A 24,511-nucleotide genomic window follows, 5' to 3' on the forward strand; every position below is an offset into this window, starting at 1 on the left:
AACCCAACACTGATTATTTATGATCTAGAATAAACTTTCGCGAGCTCGGAGGCGTGAAAGCAGCTCACCAGCCAGTGAAGTCAACACAGCAGCACAAACTGTTAGCTCCCTCTGATCACGGCGCCGCTATAGTTTGTCCGTGGTAGCGTTTTTAATAACAATATCGCTAATACTTGGTTAATATTCAAGTCACCAAATGGAAATGGAGTACTGTTGGTGCTTTTTTGGATGATTCTTTTATGGGCGGAATGGAGGACCTCCCATTGACTCCAATAAAAACTGTGATTTACGTTTATTTACGAGTTAGAATGGATGAAAAAAACCCATCCGTCTCCTCTTTCATAATGATTGTGAACGATGGGCAAAATTCCAAAAAAAAAGTACAATTCTCCATTAATCAATAGATTATAAATAATTGTGAAATAATAAAATATAACGATCGGAGGGCAACTCAATGTAATGGAGTAAAAGAACCACAGAAGGCCATATGATTTTAAACATCCAAGAGTGCGAACAAATTTGAAGCAAATGTGCTTGTCTGTCGCTCGTGTGAAAGCATGGAATTCTCTAGACAAAGACTTAAAAAGTTGCAAGAATATCTTTGAATTTAAAAAGAGTTACAAAAAGAGACAACTGGAATTATATCAAACTGATTTTTGCTTTTGACTGGACGTGTCATTTTGAAAATGCTTAAACGAACATTAAAAGTATGTTGGAGTTGGGGTGTTGGTGGAGGGAACAGTGATAAAGTCATCTAAAATAATTTGTGTTAAAAAGGGGGCAGATAAATATAAGAATAGTATTCTTCCATCTGCTCCTTTCTGATCATGGAAATGTATAAGAAACAAAAAAACAATGAAAGTGTCAACTGTATATGGCTTGTATATATGCATTTTCATGAAAGGAATAAAAAGAAATGATGATGATGATGAAAAGTAGCGTTTCTTCTTTACAAAAAATCCCCAAGTAAAAGTAAAATGTATGCGGCGTTAAAACTACTCTAACAAGTACAATTCATCCAAAAAGTTACTTAGGTGCAGAAAATGTAGCGGGTTACTACTAAGGCTGGGCGATATATCGAATATACTCGATATATTGCGTGTTTGTCTCTGTGTGATATAGAAAATGACTATATAGTGATATTCGAGTATACGTTCTCACGCAGTTGCTTTTAGCTGCGGGTATTACACTACATCAGAGGTGTCAAACTCAAATACAGAGTGGGCCAAAATTTAAAACTGAACAAAGCCTCGGACCATGGTTGAACAAATTAACCTTTAACGTCCTCTACGAGCTATCGTCAGGTCCGCTTTTCATCCATTCTAACATTGTTCAGACCCAGTCACAAGATATGTGCGGCTTCTGGAAGCACACACGAGTGAATGCAACGCATACTTCATCAACAGCGATGCAGGTTACACTGAGGGTGCCAGTATAAAAAACTTTAACACTGTTAGAAATATACGCCACACTGTGAATCTACACCAAACAAGAATGACAAACACATTTCGGGAGAACATCCGCACCGTAACACAACATAAACACAACAGAACAAATACCCAGAATCCTTTGCAGCACTAACTCTTCCGGGACGCTACAAAATACGCCCCCGCTACCAACAACCCCCCCCCCCCACACACACACACACACCTTGTAGCGTCCCGGAAGAGTTAGTGCTGCAAAAGGTTCTGGTTTGGTGTGGATTCACAGTGTGGCGTATATTTCTAACAGTGTTAAAGTTTTTTATTCGGCTACCCTCAGTGTAACCTGTATTGCTGTTGATGAAGTGTGCGTTGCATTCTAATGTGTGTGCGTGCAGAAGCCGCACATGTTATGTGACTGGGCCAGGACTCGTTTGGCTGGCTGGCTGGCTGGCTGGCTGGCTGGCTGGCTGGCTGGCTGACTGGCTGGCTGGCAGGAAGACTCCCGGGAGGATCGGCGGGCCAGCTTTAGTGTTAATTTGATATCGCCTCAAGGACCAAGTGAAATTACACGGCGGGCCAAATTTGGCCCGCGGGCCAGAGTTTGACACCCATGCACTTTTCACTATTTATTGTCTCTCCTTCTCACAGAGACATAAAACAAGCGCACCTTGTTACATACTAGGGATGTCCCGATCCAGGTTTTTGCACTTCCGATCCGATACCGATATTGTTTTTGCACTTCCGATCCGATACCGATACTGACCGATACCGATACTGACCGATACTGGCCTATCTGAGCATGTATTAAAGTTTAAAGTTATTTAGCCTACTTAGTTGTCAGAATCATGTTGAAAAGGGTTTTAGTACTCTTGATAACAACTAGCCAGCTGAATTAGGGGAGTTTGAATAATACACAATGGTTGGTAACAAGAAACTGACCTGTTTATTCAAGGATAAACACAAAATAGACAAAATTATACATGACAAACAGAAATGGCATCATTGAACTAGGGCTGGGCGATATGGCCTTTTTTTAATATTGCAATATTTTAAGGCCATATTGCGATACACGATATATATCTCGATATTTTGCCTTAGCCTTGAATGAACACTTGATGCATATAATCACAGCAGTATGATGATTCTATGTGTTTTGATTGTTTGATTGAGACTTTTATTAGTAGGTTGCACAGTGAAGTACATATTCCGTACAATTGACCACTAAATGGTAACACCCCAATAAGTTTTTCAACTTGTTTAAGTCGGGGTCCACTTAAATTGATTCATGATACAGATATATACTATCAGATATATACTATCATCATAATACAGTCATCACACAAGATAATCACATTGAATTATTTACATTATTTATAATCCAGGGTGTGGAGGGGGGCGCCGGATGTAAGTGTCAAAAAGACAGCCAAAAGAGTTTGATATGAGAATAAATCTAAAGTTAAAATATAGGGTAGAAATTAACCCATTTGCAGGAAATGTAGTCTTGATTTTCAAAATTTTCTTTCAAGGCTTGCATGTCTACATTAAAACATTCTTCTTCATACTGCATTAATATATGCTACTTTTAAACTTTCATGCAGAAAAGGAAATCACAACTAAAAAAATCACAAATTTTTTCATACGGTGTTGATGTGGAAATTTTTGCCTCGGCATTTTGATGGTGTGGACGTGTGGCACCGAATGGAGATAAGCGTCTCGACAGACGTCACAATATTTGAACAATGATGACGAAAACTGTTTTCTCTGTCGTGTCCGTGTGTCGAAAATTGTTATGCGCTTATTTTTTTATTTGATTTTGTGCGTGGTATAGATTTGCCGTGCGCAGAGGACGCTTGAACAGTGCGTAATTGCACAGGCGCGCACCTTAGAGGGAGCGTTGCTCGCACGGCTGCGCTAGCATCACAGCTAACGTTAGCCATGCTGCTACCTCTCTGCTCGGGGAGGACGTATACGTATGTGACGTATGACGTGACAGTATGTGACGTGTGTAAGAAGGTGCACTCGCGTCTGTGAGAGGGAGACACAGAAAAGAATGAGAAGAGCCTGTCGTGTAATGCCAGCAGCTAAAAGCAACTGCGTGAGAATCCACAGACCTGTGAATGTGTTGAAGGTGTGCTGGAAAATGCGGAACGGAAATTAGGGAGCAGCAGAAAAGTGGAATGTATTATTTAAATCGGTGCGTTGGAAAACAGGGATCAGAGGTTTTTTTTTAACTGGATCTGGATCGGCATTTTCCCATGCCTTGCCGATACGCATTTTTTGGCAAATATCGGCAGCCGATCCGATCCAAATATCAGATCGGGACATCCCTATTACATACGTCACATAGTGTCACGCATGCAACGTCATACGCCCTCGCGGGGCAGAGAGGTAGCGGCATGGGTAACGTTAGCTGTGGTGCGAGTGGTAACACGAGAGAAAGAAGGTGCGAATCTGGTAACAAATGAAGGAAGAAGAATTAATTCCCAAGAAAAACAGCACGGGGTCCATCGTCTGGCGATGGTTTGGCTTCAAGCGGGAATATGTTGAACAGACAACCGTAATATGTCAAGTATGCGGCAATAGCGTTGCTACAAAAAGTAGCATTACTGCTAATACGTAGCATCATTTGAAAAGTCACCCGCTAGAGAATGAGGAGTGCTTGAAACTCTGCATGTCAACATCTCCGGCCGGTGCCACACCAACAAAATGCCCAAGCAACCATTTCCAGATCAACACAGTATGAAACAAATAGTCACCAACAGAAGGAGATAACGTCCGCAGGAACCTACCACATAGCGAAGGACATACACTATTTGAGTTCCTATTATGCAGCTCATTTTTATTTGACACTTATTGAAATATCTTGTGTGACATCATGCACAAAAGTGCACTTTATTAGTTTTAAACTACTGTAGTGGCGTTCTGTACAAAAAGTGCACTTTAATTTAGTGTTGTTTTGATATGTCATCTTAGTGACATCATGCACAAAAGTGCACTAAAAGCTTATTTTAAAATGTCTCTGACAATCTTGCACTTTCTGTTTTGGAAATGACATAAATGTTTGTGCCACTGCTTAATAACTGTTTAATAAATACACTTTTGCTAAATTGACTTAGTTGTGATTTCCCTCTCTGCATGAAAGTTTAAAATGAGCATATATTAATGCAGTATGAATAAGAATGTTTAATGTAGACACATAGAATCATCATACTGCTGTGATTATATGTATCAAGTGTTCATTCAAGGCAAAATATCGAGATATATATCGTGTATCGTGACATGGCCTAAAAATATCGAGATATTAATAAAAGGCCATATCGCCCAGCACTAGTTACTACCCACCTCTGGTAACTGTAAACAATTTATGACACCTAGTTTGCATGTTCGAAATAAACTGAAACGCTTCTCATGACACTCGCTTTAATGGTGATGATACTTATACCAGTTAGCCATTACAAACAAGTGTCAAAATAAGTAATGTAACGTTAAAAAACAACATTATAAAGACCACGAGGATGTTTAAAATGAAGGTTTTCTTTTTTATCAGTGTAAAAATAGGAATAGGAATACTGTATAAAATGAACATTCACAAGTGTAAAATAAGATGGTAAATAAAAAAAAACTCCCACATGAGCAACCAGCTGATTGTCAACTCACTTAGCGTATGGATTAAGGTTCAAGACCAGAAAAAGCTTTGTTTTGTCAATTTTGGTCATCATTTTGTAATGTTTTTCTTCCTCAAAAACTTTTTGGAGAGTAACCTACTCAGTGGCTTAGTAGTTAGAGCAGGGGTCGGGAACCTTTTTGGCTGAGAGAGCCATGAAAGCCAAATATTTTAAAATGTATCTCCGTGAGAGCCATATAATAGTTTTTTAACACTGAATACAACTAAATGTGTGCATTTTTAAAGGGGAACATTATCACAATTTCAGAATGGTTAAAACCATTAAAAATCAGTTCCCAGTGGCTTATATTTTTCGAAGTTTTTTTCAAAATTTTACCCATCACGCAATATCCCTAAAAAAAGCTTCAAAGTGCCTGATTTTAACCATCGTTATAAACACCCGTCCATTTTCCTGTGACGTCACATAGTGAAGCCAACACAAACAAACATGGCGGAAAGAACAGCAAGCTATAGCGACATTAGCTCGGATTCAGACTCGGATTTCAGCGGCTTAAGCGATTCAACAGATTACGAATGTATTGAAACGGATGGTTGTAGTGTGGAGGCAGGTAGCGAAAACGAAATTGAAGAAGAAACTGAAGCTATTGAGCCATATCGGTTTGAACCGTATGCAAGTGAAACCGACGAAAACGACACGACAGCCAGCGACACGGGAGAAAGCGAGGACGAATTCGGCGATTCTAACCAACGATTGGTATGTGTTTGTTTGGCATTAAAGGAAACTAACAACTATGAACTAGGTTTACAGCATATGAAATACATTTGGCAACAACATGCACTTTGAGAGTGCAGACAGCCCAATTTTCATCAATTAATATATTCTGTAGACATACCCTCATCCGCGCTCTTTTCCTGAAAGCTGATCTGTCCAGTTTTGGAGTTGATGTCAGCAGGCCAGGGAAGCTAGGGTCGATATTCTTCTCTTGATCATCTTTGGTGGCATAAGGGACGGTGTGAGCCAAGACATCCAGGGGGTTTAGCTCGCTCGTCTGCGGGAACAAACTGCCGCCATTGCTTGCCGTGCTACCGAGGTCCTTTGTCCCTGAATTGCTCACACACTCCGGCAGATTCAATGGGGGTCTGGCGGCAGATTTCTTTGACTTTATCGTTGGAAATGCATCTGCTTTGAGTGTCGCAGGATATCCACACATTCTTGCCATCTCTGTCGTAGCTTAGCTTTCGTCGGTAAAGTGTGCGGAACAAACGTCCAATATCTTGCCACTTTCGCATCTTTGGGCCACTGGTGCAACTTGAATCCGTCCCTGTTCGTGTTGTTACACCCTCCGACAACACACCGACGAGGCATGATGTATTCAAGGTACGGAAAACAGTCGAAAAAACGGAAAATAACAGAGCTGATTTGACTCGGTGTTTGAGAAAATGGCGGATTGCTTCCCGATGTGACGTCACAACGAGAGCGAATATCAGAAAGGCGTTTAATTCGCCAAAATTCACCCATTTAGAGTTTGGAAATCGGTTAAAAAAATATATGGTCTTTTTTCTGCAACATCAAGGTATATATTGACGCTTACATAGGTCTGGTGATAATGTTCCCCTTTAAGTAAGTAACATTTTAAGAGTATAATAAGTATCTTCTTCTTTTTAATAACATTGTTATTCTGAACCTAACCAATAATGAATGAAATAGTTCTTACCATTAATGCGACTTCTTGAACAGGTGCGGTAGAAAACGGATGGATGGATTAAAATGCATGATAATGTTTTGCATGTTGAACGTTATTTTTAACACTGTGATTACCAGCGGAATTATTCATTACTTATCGCTGTGTTTTTCAACTAGTGTGCCGTGAGATACAGTCTGGTGTGTCGTGGGAGATTATCTATTTTCACCTATTTGGGTTAAAAATATTTTTTGCAAACCAGTAATTATAATCTTCAAATGTGCCGTTGTTGAGTGTCGGTGCTGTCCAGAGCTCGGCAGAGTAACCGTGTAATACTCTTCCATATCAGTAGGTGGCAGCATGTAGCTAATTGCTTTGCAGATGTCGGGAACATGGTTTGTCGTGATCACTAAGTGCCACTAAGAAAAGGCATTGAAGCAAAACGAAACTAAAACTGAACTGGCTGCAAAGTAAACAAAACCAGAATGCTGGACGACAGCAAAGACTTACAGCGCGTGGAGCAGACGGCGTCCACAAAGTACATGCGTACATGGCATGACAATCAACAATGTCACCACAAAGAAGGAGTGCGTCCGCACAACTTAAATAGTCTTGATTGCGAAAACAAAGCAGCTGCGGGGAATAGCATTCAAGGAAGACATGAAACTGCTACAGGAAAATACCAACAAAAGAGGAAAAGCCACCAAAATAGGAGCGCAAGACACACGGGAAAACACCAAAAAACACAAAATAAGTTACGGCGCGATGAGACAGGTGGTGACAGTACACCTACATTGAGACAAGAGCTATATTGATGCATGCTTGGTATCCAACAATTGCGAGAACAACTTTTTATTGTCAGTATCGACTACTGAGTTTCATTTGTTTATGTTTTCTGCTGGTGGTGTGCCTCAGAATTTTGTCAATGAAAAAAATGTGCCTTGGCTCAGAAAAGGTTGAAAAACACTGACTTATCGTGTTAAGCAATGTCAGCTACGATTTCTCTGAGAGCCAGATGCAGTCATCAAAAGAGCCACATCTGGCTCTAGAGCCATAGGTTCCCTTCCCCTGGCTTAGAGTGTCCGCCCTGAGATCAGTAGGTCGTGAGTTCATACCAAAGACTATAAAAATGGGACCCATTACCTCCCTGCTTGGCACTCAGCATCAAGGGTTGGAATTGGGGGTTAAATCACCAAAAATGATTCCCGGGCGCGGCCACTGCTGCTGCCCACTGCTCCCCTCACCTCCCAAGGGGTGAACAAGGGGATGGGTCAAATGCAGAAGACACATTTCACCACACCTAGTGTGTGTGTGTGTGTGTGTGTGTGTGTGTGTGTGTGTGTGTGTGTGTGTGTGTGTGTGTGTGTGTGTGTGTGTGTGTGTGTGTGACAATCATTGGTACTTTAACTGTAACTGTAACTTTAACTTAATTAAATCACTGTTGTCAAATTCCTGATTCATTTTATCGTTTTTCCCCCCCAAATAATTAAAATAAATTTTAGTTACTTACATGGTTTCACGCATTTCTCGCAAAGCGAGCAGTGCCTCCATTGACGGCCATCCTAAAAACAAACCTTCATTAGTGGAATTCATAAGATATTTTTGAGATTCCTTACAAAGAACTTGTTACCTTGGAGGGGCAGACTTTGCATTTAGCACAGTGCTTGTTGAGGGAGGAGACGTAGCGCTTGCAAATGGCACAAAACCTGGCAAGGATGAAGAACACGCTTATAAGAAAAGAAAACATTATCTTTTAAGTGAAGTGAATTCTATTTATATAGCGCTTTTCTCTAGTGACTCAAAGTCACCCCATCCTTATTCACAAATAAGGATGGGGTGAGGGTCACCACTTTGTGAACAGTTAAAGAACAACATTTCTCAACCAGCTATTGCAAGGAATTTAGGGATTTCACCATCTACGGTCCGTAATATCATCAAAAGGTATAGAGAATGTGGAGAAATCACTGCACGTAAGCGACAATGCCTGTCAACTTTGATCCCTCAGGCGGCACTGCATCAAAAAAGCGACGGCAGTGTGTAAAGGATATCACCACTTGGGCTCAGGAACACTTCAGAAAACCACAGAAACTACAGTTGGTCGCTACATCTGTAAGTGCAAGTTAAAACTCTACTATGCAAAGCAAAAGCCATTTATCAACAACACCCACAAATGGCACAAAACCTGGCAATGATGAAGAACACGCTTATAAGAAAAAAAACCATTATTTTTTTAAGTGAAGTGAAGTGAATTCTATTTATATAGCGCTTTTCTCTAGTGACTCAAAGTCACCCCATCCTTATTCACAAATAAGGATGGGGTGAGGGTCACCACTTTGTGAACAAATGCGTGAGCAAATTGTCCAACAGTTAAAGAACAACATTTCTCAACCAGCTATTGCAAGGAATTTAGGGATTTCACCATCTACGGTCCGTAATATCATCAAAAGGTATAGAGAATGTGGAGAAATCACTGCACGTAAGCGACAATGCCTGTCAACTTTGATCCCTCAGGCGGCACTGCATCAAAAAAGCGACGGCAGTGTGTAAAGGATATCACCACTTGGGCTCAGGAACACTTCAGAAAACCACAGAAACTACAGTTGGTCGCTACATCTGTAAGTGCAAGTTAAAACTCTACTATGCAAAGCGAAAGCCATTTATCAACAACACCCACAAATGGCACAAAACCTGGCAATGATGAAGAACACGCTTATAAGAAAAAAAAACATTATTTTTTTAAGTGAAGTGAAGTGAATACTATTTATATAGCGCTTTTCTCTAGTGACTCAAAGTCACCCCATCCTTATTCACAAATAAGGATGGGGTGAGGGTCACCACTTTGTGAACAAATGCGTGAGCAAATTGTCCAACAGTTAAAGAACAACATTTCTCAACCAGCTATTGCAAGGAATTTAGGTATTTCACCATCTACGGTCCGTAATATCATCAAAAGGTGCAGAGAATCTGGAAAAAATCACTGCACGTAAGCGACAATGCCTGTCAACTTTGATCCCGCAGGCGACACTGCATCAAAAAGGGACGGCAGTGTGTAAAGGATATCACCACTTGGGCTCAGGAACACTTCAGAAAACCACAGAAACTACAGTTGGTCGCTACATCTGTAAGTGCAAGTTAAAACTCTACTATGCAAAGCGAAAGCCATTTATCAACAACACCCACAAATGGCACAAAACCTGGCAAGGATGAAGAACACGCTTATAAGAAAAGAAAACATTATTTTTTAAGTGAAGTGAAGTGAAGTCTATTTATATAGCGCTTTTCTCTAGTGACTCAAAGTCACCCCATCCTTATTCACAAATAAGGATGGGGCGAGGGTCACCACTTTGTGAACAAATGCGTGAGCAAATTGTCCAACAGTTAAAGAACAACATTTCTCAACCAGCTATTGCAAGGAATTTAGGGATTTCACCATCTAGGGTCCGTAATATCATGAAAAGGTGCAGAGAATCTGGAGAAATCACTGCACGTAAGCGACAATGCCTGTCAACTTTGATCCCTCAGGCGGCACTGCATCAAAAAAGCGACGGCAGTGTGTAAAGGATATCACCACATGGGCTCAGGAACACTTCAGAAAACCACAGAAACTACAGTTGGTCGCTACATCTGTAAGTGAAAGTTAAAACTCTACTATGCAAAGCGAAAGCCATTTATCAACAACACCCACAAATGGCACAAAACCTGGCAAGGATGAAGAACACGCTTATAAGAAAAAAAAACAATTTTTTAAGTGAAGTGAAGTGAATTCTATTTATATAGCGCTTTTCTCTAGTGACTCAAAGTCACCCCATCCTTATTCACAAATAAGGATGGGGTGAGGGTCACCACTTTGTGAACAAATGCGTGAGCAAATTGTCAAACAGTTTAAGAACAACATTTCTCAACGAGCTATTGCAAGGAATTTAGGGATTTCACCATCTACGGTCTGTAATATCATCAAAAGGTGCAGAGAATCTGGAGAAATCACTGCACGTAAGCGACAATGCCTGTCAACTTTGATCCCTCAGGCGGCACTGCATCAAAAAGTGACGGCAGTGTGTAAAGGATATCACTACTTGGGCTCAGGAACACTTCAGAAAACCACAGAAACTACAGTTGCTCGCTACATCTGTAAGTGCAAGTTAAAACTCTACTATGCAAAGCGAAAGCCATTTATCAACAACACCCACAAATGGCACAAAACCTGGCAATGATGAAGAACACGCTTATAAGAAAAAAAAAACATTATTTTTTTAAGTGAAGTGAAGTGAATTCTATTTATATAGCGCTTTTCTCTAGTGACTCAAAGTCACCCCATCCTTATTCACAAATAAGGATGGGGTGAGGGTCACCACTTTGTGAACAAATGCGTGAGCAAATTGTCAAACAGTTTAAGAACAACATTTCTCAACGAGCTATTGCAAGGAATTTAGGGATTTCACCATCTACGGTCTGTAATATCATCAAAAGGTGCAGAGAATCTGGAGAAATCACTGCACGTAAGCGACAATGCCTGTCAACTTTGATCCCTCAGGCGGCACTGCATCAAAAAGCGACGGCAGTGTGTAAAGGATATCACTACTTGGGCTCAGGAACACTTCAGAAAACCACAGAAACTACAGTTGCTCGCTACATCTGTAAGTGCAAGTTAAAACTCTACTATGCAAAGCGAAAGCCATTTATCAACAACACCCACAAATGGCACAAAACCTGGCAATGATGAAGAACACGCTTATAAGAAAAAAAAAACATTATTTTTTTAAGTGAAGTGAAGTGAATTCTATTTATATAGCGCTTTTCTCTAGTGACTCAAAGTCACCCCATCCTTATTCACAAATAAGGATGGGGTGAGGGTCACCACTTTGTGAACAAATGCGTGAGCAAATTGTCCAACAGTTAAAGAACAACATTTCTCAATCAGCTATTGCAAGGAATTTAGGGATTTCACCATCTACGGTCCGTAATATCATCAAAAGGTACAGAGAATGTGGAGAAATCACTGCACGTAAGCGACAATGCCTGTCAACTTTGATCCCTCAGGCGGCACTGCATCAAAAAAGCGACGGCAGTGTGTAAAGGATATCACCACTTGGGCTCAGGAACACTTCAGAAAACCACAGAAACTACAGTTGGTCGCTACATCTGTAAGTGCAAGTTAAAACTCTACTATGCAAAGCGAAAGCCATTTATCAACAACACCCACAAATGGCACAAAACCTGGCAAGGATGAAGAACACGTTTATAAGAAAAAAAACATTATTTTTTAAGTGAAGTGAAGTGAAGTCTATTTATATAGCGCTTTTCTCTAGTGACTCAAAGTCACCCCATCCTTATTCACAAATAAGGATGGGGCGAGGGTCACCACTTTGTGAACAAATGCGTGAGCAAATTGTCCAACAGTTAAAGAACAACATTTCTCAACTAGCTATTGCAAGGAATTTAGGGATTTCACCATCTAGGGTCCGTAATATCATGAAAAGGTGCAGAGAATCTGGAGAAATCACTGCACGTAAGCGACAATGCCTGTCAACTTTGATCCCTCAGGCGGCACTGCATCAAAAAGCGACGGCAGTGTGTAAAGGATATCACCACTTGGGCTCAGGAACACTTCAGAAAACCACAGAAACTACAGTTGGTCGCTACATCTGTAAGTGCAAGTTAAAACTCTACTATGCAAAGCGAAAGCCATTTATCAACAACACCCACAAATGGCACAAAACCTGGCAAGGATGAAGAACACGCTTATAAGAAAAGAAAACATTATTTTTTAAGTGAAGTGAAGTGAAGTCTATTTATATAGCGCTTTTCTCTAGTGACTCAAAGTCACCCCATCCTTATTCACAAATAAGGATGGGGCGAGGGTCACCACTTTGTGAACAAATGCGTGAGCAAATTGTCCAACAGTTAAAGAACAACATTTCTCAACTAGCTATTGCAAGGAATTTAGGGATTTCACCATCTAGGGTCCGTAATATCATGAAAAGGTGCAGAGAATCTGGAGAAATCACTGCACGTAAGCGACAATGCCTGTCAACTTTGATCCCTCAGGCGGCACTGCATCAAAAAAGCGACGGCAGTGTGTAAAGGATATCACCACTTGGGCTCAGGAACACTTCAGAAAACCACAGAAACTACAGTTGGTCGCTACATCTGTAAGTGAAAGTTAAAACTCTACTATGCAAAGCTAAAGCCATTTATCAACAACACCCACAAATGGCACAAAACCTGGCAAGGATGAAGAACACGCTTATAAGAAAAAAAACCATAATTTTTTAAGTGAAGTGAAGTGAATTCTATTTATATAGCGCTTTTCTCTAGTGACTCAAAGTCACCCCATCCTTATTCACAAATAAGGATGGGGTGAGGGTCACCACTATGTGAACAAATGCGTGAGCAAATTGTCAAACAGTTTAAGAACAACATTTCTCAACGAGCTATTGCAAGGAATTTAGGGATTTCACCATCTACGGTCTGTAATATCATCAAAAGGTGCAGAGAATCTGGAGAAATCACTGCATGTAAGCGACAATGCCTGTCAACTTTGATCCCTCAGGCGGCACTGCATCAAAAAGCGACGGCAGTGTGTAAAGGATATCACCACTTGGGCTCTGGAACACTTCAGAAAACCACAGAAACTACAGTTGGTCGCTACATCTGTAAGTGCAAGTTAAAACTCTACTATGCAAAGCGAAAGCCATTTATCAACAACACCCACAAATGGCACAAAACCTGGCAAGGATGAAGAACACGCTTATAAGGAAAAAAAACATTATTTTTTAAGTGAAGTGAAGTGAATTCTATTTATACAGCGCTTTTCTCTAGTGACTCAAAGTCACCCCATCCTTATTCACAAATAAGGATGGGGTGAGGGTCACCACTTTGTGAACAAATGCGTGAGCAAATTGCCCAACAGTTAAAGAACAACATTTCTCAACCAGCTATTGCAAGGAATTCAGGGATTTCACCATCTACGGTCTGTAATATCATCAAAAGGTGCAGAGAATCTGGAGAAATCACTGCACGTAAGCGACAATGCCTGTCAACTTTGATCCCTCAGGCGGCACTGCATCAAAAAGCGACGGCAGTGTGTAAAGGATATCACCACTTGGGCTCAGGAACACTTCAGAAAACCACAGAAACTACAGTTGGTCGCTACATCTGTAAGTGCAAGTTAAAACTCTAACAGCAGCAGGCCCTCCAGCGAGTGGTTAAAGCGGCGGGGAAAATTACAAGTACGATACTCCCAGAGATGAGTGCCATGTACACAACTCGCTGCCTAAAGCGAGTACACAACATCCTGAAGGACAGATACCACCCAGCACATGGCCTCTTCAACCTGCTACCCTCTGGAAGGAGGTATAGATCGATTCGCGCCAGGACCACCAGAATGCCTCACAGTCTGTATCTCCAGGCTGTGAGACTGCTAAATGCCTGCCCGTTTGCTGCCCCGGACCATCTTATTACCTCACTCTTCACCACCTCAATAATTGTGCTCTGGACATTGCATTGCTGCAACATCAACGTAACACCCATCAGACATCTGACTGTTCCCACCCCCACGGCCCTCTATTCTCCATCTTCCTGACAATGCTAAAATGCTAAAATGTAAACTATTGTCAACCTGCACATCAATGCAGTTTCTATGCCACTGGACAAAGCTCAAAAAAAATCTCGTTGTTCATGTATGACTTAAGTGTTATTATGTTATTATTATTATAGTATTGATTGATACTATGCAAAGCGAAAGCCATTTATCAACAACACCCACAAATGGCACAAAACCTGGCAAGGATGAAGAAAACGCTAATAAGAAAAAAAAACACATTATTTTTGAAGTGAAAGGAAGTGAATTCTATTTATATAGCGCTTTTCTCTAGTGACTCAAAGTGCTTGTACATAGTGAAACCCAATATCTAAGTTACATTCAAACCAGTGTGGGTGGCACTGGGAGCAGGTGGGTAAAGTGTCTTGCCCAAGGACACAACGGCAGTGACTAAAACTCATTTGTATACTCTAGCCTTTAAATAGACCCCCTTTTTAGACCAGTTGATCTGCCGTTTCTTTTCTTTTCTCCTCTGCCCCCCTCTCCCTTGTGGAGGGGGGGGGCACAGGTTCTCTGGCTGTCCAGAGTCGCGACCCGGGGTGGACCGCTGGTCTGTGCATCGGTTGGGAACATCTCTGCGCTGCTGACCAGTCTCCGCTCGGGATGGTCTCCTGCTGGCCCCACTATGGACTGGACTCTCACTATTATGTTAGATCCACTATGGACTGGACTTTCACAATATTATGTCAGACCCACTCGACGTCCATTGCATCCGGTCTCCCCTAGACGGGGGGGGTTATCCACATCTGCGGTCCTCTCCAAGGTTTCTCATAGTCATTCTCATCGACGTCCCACTGGGTTGTGAGTTTTTCCTTGCCCTGATGTGGGCTCTGAACCGCGGATGTCGTTGTGGCTTGTGCAGCCCTTTGAGACACTTGTGATTTAGGGCTATATACTGTAAATAAACATTGATTTATTGAAACATTGACTAGGATGGCGGAAGCGGGGATCGAACCTGGAACCCTCAATTTGCTGGCACGGCCACTCTACCAACCGAGCTATACTGCATGTTTTTTTGTTTTTTTAATCACACTGCAAAAAGTCAGTGTTCAAAAACGAGAGAAAAAAATACAAAAATGAGGGGTATTTTATTTGAACTAAGCAAAATTATCTGCCAATAGAACAAGAAAATTTGACTTTCCAAAACAAGTTAAATTAGCTAACTTCAATGAACCCAAAAATACCTTCAAATAAGTATATTCTCACTAATAACAAGTGCACTTTTCTTGGTAGAAAAAAAAAAGAGAACTTTTTGCTCAATATGTTGAAAAATATTCTTAAATTAAGTAAATGCTAGTGCCATTATCTTGACATAATGATATGCGCTTGGCATTACATTTACTAAAAACTAATTTAATGTTCTTAATGGAAATTCAACAAGGCTTGTTACTCTCGTGGTCTCCTAGCCGCTCAGGCAAATCATATGGTCTAAAAATGCATTTTTCCATCGACAACATGACATCATCGCGCCAAGTGCGTGCTCTTTCAGTTAATTAGTGCGCATATATACAGCCCGGAACCCCGGCCAAAAATATTTTAATTGTAATTTTGAAGAATTTATCTGAATGTGCATGAACTATTTCTGTTCAAAATTGTTAGAAATGTCACATGTTAAATGTTTAAATATTAACTGTGCCAACTGTACTACTTTATGAGTACGTGTTTTCTATTGTTTCATTGAAAATAAAACAGCAAAGTCCATTTGGCTGTCATCTGTTTTAATTATGAGACACAATTGTGTCAAAGTCATGATTTTTTTTTTCATGATTGAAATAAGAAATTATTACTTTAAAAAAGTAGTTTAATACTTGTGAGTAGGGATGTCCGATAATGGCTTTTTGACGATATCCGATATTCCGATATTGTCCAACTCTTTAATAACCGACACCGATATAAACCGATACTGATATATACAGTCGTGGAATTAACACATTATTATGCCTAATTTGGACAACCAGGTATGGTGAAGATAAGGTCCTTTTTTTAAATATTAATAAAATTAAATAATATAAATAAATTAAAAACATTTTCTTGAATAAAAAAAAAAGTAAAACAATATAAAAACAGTTACATAGAAACTAGTAATTAATGAAAATGAGTAAATGTAACTGTTAAAGGTTAGTACTATTAGTGGACCAGCAGCACGCACAATCATGTGTGCTTACAGACTGTATCCCTTGCAGACTGTATTGATATATATTGATATATAATGTAGGAACCAGAATATTAATAACAGAAAGAAACAACCCTTTTGTGTGAATGAGTGTAAATGGGGGAGGGAGGTTTTTTGGGTTGGTGCACTAATTGTAAGTGTATCTTGTGTTTTTTATGTTGATTTAATAAAAAATAAAAAAATTAATAAAAAAAAAAACGATACCGATAATTTCCGATATTACATTTTAAAGCATTTATCGGCCAATAATATCGGCAGGCCGGTATTATCGGACATCTCTACTTGTGAGTGTTGATGACACAGCTTTGCAACAGTTGATATTCTAGTTTCAAGCATGTTTTACTCAATATAGGTCATCAAATCTCAGCAACAAGCTGTAATATCTTACTGAGATCATTTAGGACCAAAACCCTTAAAACAAGTAAAACACTCTAACATAAAATCTGCTTAGTGAGAAGAATTATCTTATCAGACAGAAAATAAGCAAATATCACCCTTATTTGAGATATTTAATCTTACTTAGTTTCAGTTTTTGCAGTGCAATGACTCACCAACCTTTTCAAGATCAAGATCCCTGGTCTCGGACAAAAACCGAAGCAAGATCTACCCCTGTGTCAACTGTTATGCACTGCAAAAACTGAAATCTAAGTAAGATTAAATATCTCAAAAAAGGTGATATTTGTTTATTTTCTGACTGATAAGATCATTCTTCTCACTAAGCAGATTTTATGTTAGAGTCTTTTACTTGTTTTAAGGGTTTTGGTCCTAAATGATCTCTCGCAGTTAAGAAATATATTCTTAACGTTATAACGTTAGAAATATATTCTTAACTGCTTCCTTTCCATTATGAAAAATAAATTAGTTTTTAGTATAAGTTTGCTGGTTTCAAGAAATGTACTGTGTTTTTCGGAGTATAAGTCGCTCCGGAGTATAAGTCGCACCGGCCGAAAATGCATAATAAAGAAGGAAAAAAAACCATAAGTCGCACTGGAGTATAAGTCGCATTTTTGGGGGAAATTTATTTGATAAAACCCAACAGCAAGAATAGACATTTGAAAGGCAATTTAAAATAAATAAAGAATAGTGAACAACAGGCTGAATAAGTGTACGTTATATGAGGCATAAATAACCAACTGAGAACGTGCCTGGTATGTTAACGTAACATATTATGGTAAGAGTCATTCAAATAACTATAACATATAGAACATGCTATACGTTTACCAAACAATCTGTCACTCCTAATCGCTAAATCCCCTGAAATCTTATACGTCTAGTCCAGGGGTCGGCAACCCGCGGCTCCGGAGCCGCATGCGGCTCTTTGATCACTCTGATGCGGCTCAGCTGCATACTTGCCGACCCCCCGATTTTCCCGGGAGACTTCCGGATTTCAGTGCCTCTCGCAGAAAACTCCCGAGATTAATATTCTCCAATTTTCACCCTTACAATAATAATAAGGGCGTGCCATGATGGTACAGCATTTAGCGCCCTCTACATTCTGTATTAACAGCGTGCGAGCCCTGGCCTCTTGTTATATACATCATCTGCTTGCACACGTAAGTGACAGCAAGGCATACTTGGTCAACAGCCACACAGGTTACACTGACGGTGGCGGTATAAAACAACTTTAACACTCTTACTAATAATGCGCCACACTTTGAACCAAAGCCAAACAAGAATGACAAACACATTTCGGGAGAACATCTGCACCTTAACACAACATAAACACAACAGAACAAATACCCAGAATCCCATGCAGCCCTGACTCTTCCGGGCTACATTATACACCCCTGCTACCACCAAACCCTGCCCCCACCCCAACCCTGCTCCCTCAGACATCAACCCCCCTGTGCGTCGGTTGAGGTGGGCGGGGTTTGGTAGGGGGGGGGGGGTGTATAATGTAGCCCAGAAGAGCCAGGGCTGCATGGGATTCTGGGTATTTGTTCTGTTGTGTTTATGTTGTGTTAAGGTGCAGATGTTCTCCCGAAATGTGTTTGTCATTCTTGTTTGGTGTGGGTTCACAGTGTGGCGCATTATTAGTAAGAGTGTTAAAGTTTTTATACCGCCACCGTCAGTGTAACCTGTGTGGTTGTTGACCGAGTATGCCTTACTGTCACTTACGTGAGCATGCAGAAACTCCAAACAACGTGTGGCTGGGCCGGCACGCTGGTTGTAGTGGGCGCTAAATGCTGTACCATCACGGCACGTTCGAGAGAACAGTTGCCTTGAAATTCGTAGTCTGCGGGAAAAATCGGGAGGGTTGCAATTATGACGCTTTCAAGCGCCATTAATATAAAACTCGCGGGCCGCACTAACATTCAATTTTCATATTAAGGTGTGGGCCGCGTGTCTGAGACCCTTGGTTTATACATAACACAAAGCAAAAAAAAAACCTTTGTATGCAGTGTTATTTCATTTTAAATTTCAAAAGATTTTTGTGGCTCCCATTGTTTTCTTTAATTTGTGAAACTGGTCAAAATGGCTCTTTGACTGGTAAAGGTTGCCGACCCCTGGTCTAGTCTCTTACGTGAATGAGCTAAATAATATTATTTGATATTTTACGCTGATGTGTTAATAATTTCACACATAAGTCGCTCCTGAGTATAAGTCGCACCCACGGCCAAACTATGAAAAAAACTGCGATTTATAGTCCGAAAAATACGGTAATGCCGGCGGCGGGACTTGTGGCATTTTGGGGACTTTTGCCGACTTTTCTCCCCCACTTCCCGTGGGACTTTGCTGGGTGTGTTATGGACATTGTGGGCATCCCGGCCGGCGGCGGGACTTGTGGGACTCGAACCTGGGTAGGTATTTAGAACATTTTTGGGACTTTTGCCGACTTTTCCAACTTTTATCCCCGTGGGACTCAGCTGGGTGTGTTATGGACATGTTGGGCATCCCTGGACTTGCGCGGCCGGCGGCGAGACTTGTGGGACTCGAATCCGTGTGTGATTTTTGAACATTTGTGGGACTTTTGCCGACTTTTCCAACTTATATCCCCCCCCCCCCCGTGGGACTCGGCTGGGTGTGTTATGGACATGTTGGGCATCCCGGGACTTGCGCGTTGGGACTTATGATGTCCAGATAATGGCCCTTGCATTTACTTAATTTAAGAATATTTCTCAACATATTGAGAAATATTCTCAATACGTTGAGAAAAAATTAACTACTTTTTAGTATAAGTTTGCTGGTTTCAAGAAATGTAATGCCGAGCGCATATCATTATGTTAAGATAATGGCACTTGCATTTACCGTAATTTCCGGACTATAAAGGCGCACCTGACTATAAGCCACACCAGCTAAATTTAGGGGAAAATACAGATTGCTCCATATATAAGCCGCACCCGACTATAAGCCGCAGGCGTTTTGATGTGTAATTACCGTAGTATATAGGGCTTCCTGCTACCACGGAGGGGATTGTCGGGACAGAGATGACTGTTTGGGAACGCAAAGCGTCCCATTTATTAACAATAAATCTTTCAATCATTCAATCAAACTTTCACATCTTTGACATGGCGAACAGCATTCGTGCAGAGTACAAATAATACAACGGTGCAAAGTAATACAAAGTGCTCGCCTGTAACACGGCAGTAAAAGTGCAGTCACGCAGCCGTTTACGTTATCAAAATAACTAGTTAGTCATCCATGCCTCCCACTGAACTCGTAGTGCCACTTTAAAAGCACCATTCACACTGATGTCCAGTGGCTGCAAATGCTTCGTTGTGCCCCCAGGAATCACAGCTGGAATAGAGTTTGTGCTCTTGATGGCTGCTTTCACAGAATCTGTTATATGGGCCCTCATGCTGTCCAAAACGAGCAGTGCTTTTTTTTTTGCGAAAAAATCTCCCAGGTCGCTTGCCATAGCACTCATTCAGCCATTCCTTCATAACGCTTTCCATCATCCACCCTTTCTGGTTGACTTTTACAGAGATGTCTTTCGGGAATTTTTCATTTGGCATAGTAATCCGTTTAAAAATCACCATCGGTGGAAGCTTTAGTCCGGATGCTGTGCAGCCCTGAACACAAGTGAAATGTGTTCTCTCATGGCCAGTTGTTCTCAGTGTAGGGATGTCCCGATCCGATATTTGGATCGGATCGGCTGCCGATATTTGCCAAAAATTGCGTATCGGCAAGGCATGGGAAAATGCTGATCCAGATCCAGTTTTAAAAAAAACTCCGGTCCGTGTTTTCCAACGCACCTATTTAAATAATACATTCCACTTTTCTGCTGCGCCGTAATTTTGGTTCCGCATTTTCCAGCACACCTTCAACACATCCACAAATCTCACGCAGTTGCTTTTAGCTGCTGGCATTACACGACAGGCTCTTCTCACTCTTTCCTGTGTCTCCCTCTCACAGACAGCAAGCGCACCTTCTTACACAAGTCACATACTGTCACGTCATACGTCACATACGTATACGTCCTCTCCCAGCAGAGAGGTAGCGGCATGGCTAACGTTAGCTGTGATGCTAGCGCAGCCGCTAAGGTGCGCGCCTGCTCAAACGTCCTCTGCGCACGGCAAATCTATGCCACGCACAAAATCAAATAAAAAAATAAGCGCATAACAATTTTCGACACACGGACACGACAGAGACAACAGTTTTCGTCATCATTGTTCAAATATTGTGACGTCTGTCGAGACGCTTATCTCCATTCGGTGCCACACGTCCACACCATCAAAATGGCAAAAATTTCCACATCAACACCGTATGAAAAAATTAGTGATTTTTTTAGTTGTGATTTCCTTCTCTGCATGAAAGTTTAAAAGTAGCATATATTAATGCAGTATGAAGAAGAATGTTTTAATGTAGACATGCAAGCCTTGAAAGAACATTTTGAAAATCAAGACTACATTTCCTGCAAATGGGTGCATTTCTACCCTATATTTTAAATTTAGATTTATTCTCATATCAAACTCTTTTGGCTGTCTTTTTGACACTTACATCAGGCGCCCCCCTCCACACCCTGGATTATAAATAATGTAAATAATTCAATGTGATTATCTTGTGTGATGACTGTATTATGATGATAGTATATATCTGATAGTATATATCTGTATCATGAATCAATTTAAGTGGACCCCGTCTTAAACAAGTTGAAAAACTTATTCGGGTGTTACCATTTAGTGGTCAATTGTACAGAATATGTACTTCACTGTGCAACCTACTAATAAAAGTCTCAATCAATCAATCAAAACACATAGAATCATCATACTGCTGTGATTATATGCATCAAGGCTAAGGCAAAATATCGAGATATATATTGTGTATCGCAATATGGCCTTGAAATATCGCAATATTAAAAAAAGGCCATATCGCCCAGCCCTAGTTCAATGATGCCATTTCTGTTTGTCATGTATAATTTTGTCTATTTTGTGTTTATCCTTGAATAAACAGGTCAGTTTCTTGTTACCAACCATTGTGTATTATTCAAACTCCCCTAATTCAGCTGGCTAGTTGTTATCAAGAGTACTAAAACCATTTTCAACATGATTCTGACAACTAAGTAGGCTAAATAACTTTAAACTTTAATACATGCTCGGATAGGCCAGTATCGGTCAGTATCGGTATCGGTATCGGATCGGAAATGCAAAAACAATATCGGTATCGGATCGGAAGTGCAAAAACCTGGATCGGGACATCCCTATCTCAGTGTGATGGACGATTCACCTTTTTTGTTAACAGTCCTTGTGAGAGGCAAGTCAAAGGACAGAGGCACTTCATCCATGTTTATTATCTCGTCCGGTCCGATGGAATATTCGTCTATCTTTCTTTGTGTGAATTCGCGGAAGTTTGTAATTTTCTCCTTGTGGTCGGGAGGGAGTTGCTGACTCAGAGTCGTCCGTGCCCTAATGGACAGTCCTTTTCGTCTCATAAATCTGAGACACCATGATGGTCCATCTCTAAAATCTTCAATATTCATTTCTTTGGCAGTTGTTTGGGCTTTCAGTCGGATCTGCACGGTGGAAACACCCCGGCTGTCTGCTCTCTGTGTGTTCACCCAGTCCTCAAGAAAGTTTTCAAGTTCCGGCCATCTGCTTTTATTACCTCTGAAGGATTTTGTTGTCTTTTTGCATTGAATCAGTTCTTCATGCTGCCGTCTCAAACGTCTCACCATTGATTCATTGATGTCAAGGGTACGTGCAGCAGCTCTATTTCCTTCTTTGACAGCCAGATCGATTGCCTTTAACTTAAAAGCAGCATCATATGCACTTCTCCGTTTGTTTTCCATATTGAGGGTGTTTGCATGAACACTTCCTTCGCACAAACTGTCGCTGACGCTCTCCTACTCTTTGTTTTACTCTCGTTACCTGGCGCCAGATGTCTGCCTCGGTCTCCCGCATCCTCGGTAGTGCGCGCCCCTGGTTACCGTAAGCCGCACCGTTGTATAAGCCGCAGGGACCAGAACGAGGGAAAAAAGTAGCGGCTTATAGTCCGGAAATTACGGTACTTAATTTAAGAATATTTTTCAACATATTGAGAAAAAAGGACTCATATTTTATTTTTCAACCAAGAAAAGTGCACTTGTTATTAGTGAGAATATAATTATTTTAAGGTACTTTTGGGTTCATTGAGGTTAGCTAATTTGACTTGTTTTGGAAAGTCTTGACAAGCCGAATTTTCTTGTTCTATTGGCAGATAATTTTCCTTAGTTCAAGTAAAATACTCCTAATTTTTGTATTTTTTTCTTGTTTTTGAACACTGACTTTTTGCAGTGGGTGATTCTAAAAGAATACGCCAAAATCATCAGGCATTTATTTAGTTCTAAAGCATTGTAATGGACTGAATCAATGGTCGTTTGATACAGGAGTTATCCAAGTTTTATTGTGTTACAATCTCACCGTTGTGGTCATGTAATCCTTTCGGCGCTGTTCAATTGTCGGAAGGCCACATGTTTATTTCACATTAAAATGGCGACTACTCAACAGAAGGCGTTAGTGTGCTTAAGTTTGCGAAAACAAATGCCATTTTCACGGTGCAGCGTGCTTTTAGAACAGAATTTGCCATTGATCCACCACATCGGGAGAGCCTTCGACGTTGGGTTAAACGGTTTAAAGAGACTAAATGCTTGTGTAAAGGAAAAAGTCCTGGAAGACCTCGATGACATGAAAGATCGAATAACAGCAGCAATCAATATGGTGGATTGCGACCTTTGGGAGTAATGCTCATATAGTCTTGATGTTGTCCGTGGCCATATTGAGCACTTGTAAAGCATGAAATAAATACTCAAAATTATGTACAACACATGTGTTCAAGCTAGGTTTTCTATTGTTTTTTTTATTTTTGAAATATCAAGTAATAATTTTGGCATACTCTTTCTGAATCACCCTGTATATACAAAACCCAAAATCAGTAAAGTTGGCACGTTGTGTAAATGGTAAATAAAAACAAAATACCAACCAATATTCAATTGAATAGACCGCAAAGACAATATACTTAATGTTCAAACTGGTAAATTCTTGTTATTTTTTGCAAATATTAGCTTATTTGGAATTTGATGCCGGCTCATGTTTCAAAAAAGCTGGCACAAGTGGCAAAAAAGACTGAGAAAGCTGAGGAATGCTCATCAAACACTTATTTGGAGCATCCCACAGGTGAACAGGCTAATTGGGAACAGGTGGGTGCCATGATTGGGTATAAAAGCAGCTTCCGTGAAACGCTCAGTCATTCACAAACAAGGATGGGGCGAGGGTCACCACTTTGTGAACAAATGCGTGAGCAAATTGCCGAACAGTTTAAGAACAACATTTCTCAACGAGCTATTGCAAGGAATTGAGGGATTTCACCATCTACGGTCCGTAATATCATCAAAAGGTTCAGAGAATCTGGAGAAATCACTGCACGTAAGCGACAATGCCTGTGAACTTTGATCCCTCAGGCGGTACTGCATCAAAAAGCGACATCAGTGTGTAAAGGATATCACCACATGGGCTTAGGAACACTTCAGAAAACCACTGTCAGTAACTACAGTTTGTCGCTACATCTGTAAGTGCAAGTTAAAACTCTACT

The 24,511-nt window shown here is 40.7% G+C and overlaps 1 protein-coding gene across 1 annotated transcript in view; it reads right to left on the minus strand.

Annotated features, from left to right (window-relative positions):
• Positions 1–24,511, minus strand: part of zcchc4 (zinc finger, CCHC domain containing 4) — a 91,159-nt gene that overhangs the window by 20,307 nt on the left and 46,341 nt on the right. The window contains exons 9-10 of the mRNA XM_061961216.2: positions 8,362–8,437; positions 8,242–8,293 (exon numbers count right to left, since the gene is read on the minus strand). Coding sequence (XP_061817200.1) covers positions 8,242–8,293; positions 8,362–8,437 — 128 coding nt within the window. The remainder of the gene's footprint in view (positions 1–8,241; positions 8,294–8,361; positions 8,438–24,511) is intronic.

This window comes from Nerophis lumbriciformis, linkage group LG05, assembly GCF_033978685.3.
Source record: "Nerophis lumbriciformis linkage group LG05, RoL_Nlum_v2.1, whole genome shotgun sequence".
NCBI classification, from domain to species: Eukaryota; Metazoa; Chordata; class Actinopteri; order Syngnathiformes; family Syngnathidae; genus Nerophis; species Nerophis lumbriciformis.